This window comes from Peromyscus californicus, unplaced genomic scaffold, assembly GCF_007827085.1.
Source record: "Peromyscus californicus insignis strain IS unplaced genomic scaffold, ASM782708v3 Scaffold_11__1_contigs__length_118956290, whole genome shotgun sequence".
In the NCBI taxonomy this organism is placed as follows: domain Eukaryota; kingdom Metazoa; phylum Chordata; class Mammalia; order Rodentia; family Cricetidae; genus Peromyscus; species Peromyscus californicus.
The window spans coordinates 33,616,375-33,624,752 of NW_026294402.1; the positions used below are offsets into that span (position 1 = coordinate 33,616,375).

General features: G+C 35.1%; 1 protein-coding gene across 1 annotated transcript; it reads right to left on the bottom strand.

Annotated features, from left to right (window-relative positions):
- Positions 1-1,813: 1,813 nt before the first annotated feature.
- On the bottom strand, positions 1,814-2,755 carry LOC128103743 (olfactory receptor 1537-like). Its single transcript, XM_052728371.1, has one exon. It carries the CDS (start codon positions 2,747-2,749, stop codon positions 1,814-1,816), a length of 936 nt encoding a protein of 311 aa, XP_052584331.1. The 5' UTR covers positions 2,750-2,755.
- Between the last annotated feature and the right edge of the window lie 5,623 nt (positions 2,756-8,378).

Consider the following 8,378-nt stretch of genomic DNA (forward strand, 5'->3'; position numbering starts at 1 on the left):
ATGATATTCAACTGATGAATAAATAAGAAAACATAAAACACATGCACAGTAGAACTACATTTATTTGTAAAGAAATTAAGATCTAGAAATTTTCATATAAATAGAGAGGACTAGAGAATATTGAGTGAAGTAATTAAGAGGCAGAAGGACACACACCAAATGTTTTCTCTTACTGGGGATACCTGGATTCAAATCTTTGAATTTGAGTGTATAATCTAGAGGTATCGCATAAACCAAAAAATAAAAAAGTATGATATGAGTGGGCATCTACTCTAGGGAGGGGACTGAAGGGGTACAGGTGATATGAAGGGGGGATAGAATAACTTGGAAACACTTTAATTGGGGAGGGTGAAGGTAAAGCAATGTGGAAGAAAAGCAGGAAAAGGGACAAATACCAAAAAGAATGTTTGAAAAAGCCACAGGGAATCATATTATTTAGGTTCACCTAAACACACACACACAACCCCAAACCTACCAAAACATTATATGCTATTGCTATTGCCATTCGTTGTTTTCCAGAAATTGAGGTAAGTCTCCTTGGCTGAAGACAACACAGGATTCTGACATGGGACTTGGATAAATAGAGCTGGATTGGACCTAGAAGCCTACTCCCTGAAGACTACCATTCATGGTATGGAAAAGTGCTATCCAAGTTGCCAGGGAGTAAAACAATTAATAGTTTTATCCAGCTGCGACACTTATGGAACACAATAATAACCAGAAAGGCAAGCTGTCCCTAAAGGTGCAATAGTAGCATTTGCATCATGATGGTAACTAAATACTATCGAATTATTCTTAGGGCCTCAATAGGAGGAAATTCATGACTGATTCTGTAAATATAGCAAATTATGAGTTATTGATAAGGTCATGGAACCTAAAGGAGAATCTAACAGTGACTCTTTCCCAAACTAGTATAATCTCTAACTGAATATTCATAGTGATCATGTCCCCCACAAATATGTGTAACTCTTTGACAGCAGATAGAAATCATTGTATACATCCATAACTGGTCAAAATAGAGGGAACAACTGAAGATATGGTGAAGAGCTCCAATGAATCCATCTTTGATACCATTCCTCCACTTTAGGATAAGGGAATATTTTGAAAGAGTAGATAAGAATGTTCTAAGAACCAGAGTACAAGGAATTCTGTAGGGAGATGCTATTTTCTATGTGGGACAGGAAAGTGGTACTGTGAAATCTCAACAATATGGTTTCCTAAACAAGAGCCTAAATTAATACCTGTTGATATATCAAGGTGGCAGGGGAAATTTTGAAGACTGCATTCCTAAAAGAAGCAATATCTGATTGCTGGAAACAGAATTAGTTTTTCTATGCCTAAGCTTTCCTATATATAAACCTCATACATATATAAGCAATTTATCTATTATTTCATGTCTGTATATTTATATATATTGGAGGAAGATGAGGGAATGATGTGATTATAGAGCTTACATATAAAATTTTCAAAAATGAATTTAAAAAAAGTATCACCTTTGTTGAAGTTAAGAATGAAATTTATTATTTTAAAGTAGTGTTTATCGAATATGAAGATATATATATTAGGATGGGCTATACATTATGGACATATGTGTCCCTGTCATCATTACTGTTGGTATATATTGTTGATTCTATGAAACGTATGATATAATATGTGAATAGAAAATTGAATTGAAATTATAATTGTTAAAATTATCAAAATGTCTTAGAAAATGAGTTATAACATGGGCAGGTAGATTAAAATAAAGAGTATCAACTCAAACTTTCTATTTGTATATCACTGCTCTAATAATAATCCTCATTTTACTTTCTGCTTACATGAATATTTTTCTTTCAAGTATTTTCTTCAAGGCCACACTGACATCCTTATTCCTCAGGCTGTAGATCAAGGGGTTCAGCATAGGTACAACAATGGTATAAAACACAGAGGACACTTTCCCTTGGTCCATGGAGTTGACTGATGATGGCTGCAGATACATGAAGGCTAAAGATCCAAAGAAGATAACAACAGCCAAGATGTGAGAACTGCAGGTACTGAAGGCTTTGGACCTGCCTTCTGTGGAGCGAATGTGGAGGATGCTGGCAATAATGAAGATATAGGAAGTAATAATAGTGAGAATTGGGACAAAGATGTTCAACGTACCAAAAAATAGAATCAACAATTCATTGATATAGGTATTAGAGCACGCAAGCTTCAAGAGGGGAAGAAGATCACAGAAATAATGGTTGATGACATCTAATTTGCAGAATGAAATCCTAATCATGAAGACTGTGTGAACTGATGCGCAGAACACACTAAAAATATACACTCCTGAAATCAGGGAAGTGTAAATCTGATAGGACATGGTTACACTGTACAGCAGGGGGTTACAGATGGCAACATAGCGGTCATATGCCATTGCAGCTAATGTGTAACACTCTGCAATTGCAAAAATGAGGAAGAAATAGAGCTGAGTCAAGCATCCAGGGTAGGAGATGGGGTTCTTCTCTGTCACAAAGCTCACCAGCATTTTAGGGATAACAACTGTGGACTGACAGAAGTCAATGAAGGACAGACTGCTGAGAAAATAGTACATGGGGTTGTGCAAGTGGGAACTGTACCCAATCAGTGTGACCATGCCCAGATTCCCCACCACAGTTATCACATAGATTCCTAGGAAGAGGAGGAAGAGGGGTATCTGGAGTTCTTGCTTCTCTGAAAGCCCAGCCAAGAAGAACTCAGTCACTGTGCAGTGGTTTCCTGCTGCCATATTCTTATTCAAATCCTGAAGGAGTAAAAGAAGTATAAGTTTTGTCAGGGTGACATTATTATTCTTTTTCTGTACACAAAGTCTCCATTTGAATTATTTTAGAATACCTTTTCTCTATGTGTAATTACCTTAACTGGATCATCCTATACAAATAAAATATACCTTTCGTTATTAATTTTAAAGATATCCTTATAAACTTAAGAATACATTTTATATGAAATACTGTCACTAAATTCAAGCTTTGAATTTTTTTGTGAATTCAAAGTAGTGTCTCTACATAGAGATTTAGAATGAATACCAGTTAGGAAAACTAACAGTCTTAAAGGAGCAAGCTCTCCCTAAAATTAGTAAATTACTATCCAAAATATAATTATCCAAGTGATCTACAGAGCTTTTATTTTCACACATTTCCATTTTTTTCTAATTGTTAATGTACATAAAGTCATTAAACTTCCAAATGTGAAAATAAAATGATCTCTGCAGTAACCATTGCATTAGGTTCTGGATGCATGGTGCTACAAGGTAGGGGTTTCTGGTTTGGGAACCCATTCTTGGGAGAATTAGTCAATCAGTAGTGGTGAAATAGTGAGGCCTTGAAGACTAAGTGCCAATTCTCACTCCCAATCATGCACCAATGACACCTTTGGCTAATGCGATCTATTTTTGTTTTTTGTTACTAACTACATAAGAAATAATTTTTACTGGCACTTTACCATTTGGTAACTCTCAGATATGATTTTTGCATTGTTAGTTCATATTGACATCCTCTCAAATGAAAAAAAATGGCTACTTCTACTCATTAAAACTAGTGACACAGACCCAGCTCAGTTCTTTTTTTCCCCAATTTATACAATGTGAACTAAGAAGGATTGCAATGCAGAAACACATAATTTGAAGGAAAATACAATTGTTATCCTCTATTCTACTGAATTGTGGAAAATTAATCACTGTCTGCACATAGTAAATCCTTAACTGTGTTAGAGTTTAGTCATTGAAAGATCAGCATTTGAAATGTTTTAAAATGCAAACATTTGTATCTTGCATAGATAACTATTGTTATCTCAAGAAAGCTCACAGGTTTAAGAGACAGAATAAGACAGAAGGCCTTGAAGAAATACTGAGGAAATTCTTGAGAGCCCTGGACTTCAACTTAAAGATTTTTAGAAACTCACACACAAATAAGGAAAAGACAAAACATACAATGATGCTAATCAGAAAATGGGAGGGACCAGAAAGAAAGTAAAAGCTTAAACAATAAGAAAATCTGTGAAAAACTCTCTTCTTAGAATGACACAAGGCAATGTGATCATGATTTCACAACAGCAGTGACTGCCACAATGGCCCACATAAGACTGAGTAAATACTTCATTACAGATTTGGTGGTGTGTATGTGGGGCGGGGGGAGGTCTAACATGTCAATTCATTGGGCTATTCATAGATTTCGGAATGGGGAAGACATCATCCTCAGTCTAGTACTTACTAACAAGCCCTCCATACTCCAATGGATAGTTGTAAACTTATGACTTATGCTCACACAGATGAACTGGTTAAAATACATTGGTCAGAAATCAAAGCAAAATAGTGAGTGTGGGAAAGATACTTGTAGTGAGGAAAGAGTGTAAATAGGAGACCACTAGATGTAACATGTGTAAGGGTGATAGTAATCAGAATATATGTGTGTAGGGGTGTGCAAGTGTGTACATGTGTGCCTGTGTGTGTGTACATATATGAAGTAGTCAAATACTTTAATAAAAGATAAATATTAATATTCACATCATCTAAATTTAAAACTGCAGCCCTCTTGCAAAGGTTCAATAATCACTGTGGAATTGTGTAGGAAGCATGTAAGAGCCAGAGGTTGATCTTACAAGAAAACAGTGTATCTGTGCCCAGTAAAGCAGGTGCACACAGGACTCTCAGTGATTGGGGCAGCAGGTGCACAATCTGTAAATGCCAAAGTAGGACCAAATTCCAGCATATAAAGGAGAGTTGAGCCCAAAGTTCACTTCAATTGAGGAGTTATTCCACTTTCTTATGGAATAAAATTCTAATTTTCATTTAAAAGGAACAAACTATACATGCAGGCAGTAGCACATATTTCAAAAGCATGGTATTATTGGATTGGCCATGAAGAAGATCTTTCAAACATGAATACTAATTAAAATAAATACTCAAAATGAATATTTAAAAAAACATAGCAATCTTGATGTGGTTCTTTTTCAGTAAGAAAATTTAGCAGTTGGAAACAATTTTTATTGTATATAATAATTCATAATAGTTTTTTTTATTTTTTTCTAAGTAGAAATATCAACACATTGGAAAACTATTTAAATGATAAGATTTTTATAATGATTTTGTGTGTATGTATTTTCTGTGTGTGATTTAAGCAGTGATTCATCTTTCTTACATTATATCAGTAAAGTATGATACATTTTTGTCAGATTGCTCATTCTAGAAATTGTCCAATTTCATTAAAAATAAATAAGCTTTATAGAGCCATGCTGATTTTCTATGTTATATTTTTGCATTTTATTTGTTGTGTCAAGTCATTTCTTTCTTTCTATGATTCTTCGATATGGATTACTGCTCTTTTGCTATTAATTGTTTGTTTGATACAAGGGTTCACTCCGTCGCCCAGGCTGGCCTAGAACTCACAGTCATCATGTCTATTCAACCTGATAGCTCAGACTTTAGGACTGTGCCACAACACCTGGTGTTACTTAATTTTTTAAGAAATTTTTCAGCTAGTACTTCAAATTTTATTCATTTTAGCATTTTCATTTGCTATAAACATCCCATGAAAATTCATTTGACTGTGCCTCACAATAATTCATGTTAAATTTCTCATAATATCCTATTCAAAATATTTCATAAGTTGTTCATCATTCCACAGATGTGGTCACCTTACAAATTTTGTACTTTTTCTAAGGTTTTCTTATCTTGAAACATGTCATGGTTTTATCATATTTATTGAATCTACTCTGAAATTATAAAGTATTGCATTACAGAGATTTTCTTAGTAACTATATTTGCCTAGTTTATTGTAAATTTTCTTCTTAATTAGTTCTTTGAGAATTTCCTACAATGTGTTTTGATCATATTCACCCCCTCACTGAAATCCTCCCAATTCCAGGCCTCTTTGTGTCTTCTTTTTTTCACTCATAATGCCCAGTTTGTTCTGTCAATAACTTATTAGATGTGTGGCCCTTGAGAGGAGTACGGTTGACTTAACAAGGACAACGTTCTTAAAGAAAATGATTCTCCCTCTCTCAGTCCCCATCAATTGCCAATAGCTTCTCAATTAGAGGAGGAACCTTATATCTAGCTCCCCACCCCATGCAGAGACTGGGTCTGGACTGAGTCTGCACCACACATATGTATGTTGTCACAATCACTGTGAGTTCATATGTGAAACTGTCCTGTTGTGTCTGGAGGACATTGTTCATATATATTCACCCATCATCTTGGGTTAATGGCTTCCCCCTTTTGGAGTTATTGGCCACTAAGGTCCCATCAACTCCTGCAAAAATTACAGGCTCTTCTCAATGCTATTGGTTACACTCCACAGCTCAATGATAAGTACAGCTGCTGAAGACACCCTGTACTTGATTCATAGAAGATGGAGATATCAAAATGGTACTGGCCTAGAAGTTTCATCCCTAATGGCTAGATTTCACAGTGCTGGAAGATACTATGGACACTATTGGAGGAGAAAAGCACTCAACAATCTTATCTAGCTATGAACCTTGTAAGCTCTAATGACATCTGGACTGGCAATACATTCTCACTGGTACATTGTTGGTATTAACGTCATGGTAGTATTGAATCGTTTTCTGCTCCACAAGATGAAATCCATACCTGACGCTTGTGCCCAACCAAGGATTTTTTGCTTTTTAAACTTTTAAAAAACAATCTGAAGATTATACTGCCCCCCAAATAATACACTGCCTATTTTACACCTGTGTATGTATATATTTCAGTTGTCTATTTCTTTAATTCTATTGTTTAGATATTCCTCATGCACAATGACTTTCTAGGCACAATTACCTGTTCTAATACCTATTGTGCAAAGCAAAGTAATGTCTGCGCTAAAAATTCTGATTATCTTTTTCTGACTTTATCCTTTCAAACTTGAGTCACAGTTTTTCTCACTAAGCTATGACATACTTTCTATTTGCTGCTGTCCTCTTTGAAGCCTACTCTGTCTGATACAAGTGCATGACCCCAAGCTTCATATTTGCTACTCTTTGTATGTAAAAGAATTAACTCTGTGTTTCTATTTTATTATTATTTATCTTTATAATAAAGCATATTTCATTTAGTTTTCAAAAATAAAGAATTTAATATAAATGAAATAGAATATTAAAATGTTAGCACCAAATATCTAGAAGTCAAAATAAAAAAATACAAACCACCCTTAGATACTGGATCTTTTAAGTAGTCCTGAGAGAATTTCAATAAATTTTTAATAAAAGAAGAACTCATCATAGTAATGTTTTTAATACTCAATAAAAAATCAAGCCTCACAGTTATAGATAGCTTGGTGATAATCCAATTAGTGGATATCACATATAGAGTAAGAGCATCAGAGACACCCATGGAGTACTTAAAGCGAACTTTGTCTAATTTGAGTCATTTCAGAATATACTGAAAAATCAATATAGCCTGATGTTAAACAGACAAACAACAACAAGAAAACTAGACATCTCCATCGGTTCATTCCCCTTGGAGCTCAGGATGCCCTGTGGAAGATGGTGATGGGGATTAAGACTTATAGGAGCTTGAGGGATCAAGGACACCAGAACATTTTCTACAAAGTAAACTGAGCAGGGATCTTAGATACTCACAGAGCCTGAAGCAGCAATCATGGATCCTGCATGGGTCTGAGCTAGATCCTCTGCATGTATGATATTATTTTTAGCTTGGTATTTTTGTGGGACTCTTAACAATAGGAATGAGTGGTTTCTCTGACTTTTGCACATACTCTTGGGACCCTTTTCCTTCTTCTGGATTGCCTCACTAGCCTTGATATTACAGCGTGTGACTAGTGTTATTGTTTCTTGTTATACCTTGTTTGATTGATATTCCTGGATGCCTACACTTTTCTGAAGGGAAATGGAGGAGTATTGGGTATGGGGAAGAGCAGAGGAGGGGCAGGGAAATTGGAAGGAGTGGAGGGAGGAGAAACTGTATTTGGGATGTATTGCATGAGAGAATAATAAATAGATAAATAAATAAACAAATAAAAGAATGAATAAATAAATAAGTATGCTTCTTGAAATGTTACAAATAATGGAATCTGGAAGCTCTGGAGGTATATAATGCTCAATACACAACTTTGTTCTTGAATCTCTCTAGAGATATTCAACTTTCACATACACTATTGGCAAATACTTTAATTTCTTTTTTAAATATTGCTTTATTGTTATTATTGTGTTGGTATAAAATGTGTGTGCACAGGCATATGCCATGGCACACATGTGAAGGCCAGGGAATAACTTTGGAGAGCCTGTTTCCTCCTTCCACTATATAAATTCTGAGGATTGAACACAGGTCATCAGGATTGTGTGGCAAGTGCATTTACCCTCTGAGTCATTTTTCTGTTCAGTAAGTGCCTTAATATCTAAGA

What these genes read in the sequence shown, in the direction of transcription:
- LOC128103743 (XM_052728371.1), bottom strand. Translation starts at nt 2,749, where the DNA reads ATGGCAGCAGGAAACCACTGCACAGTGACTGAGTTCTTCTTGGCTGGG.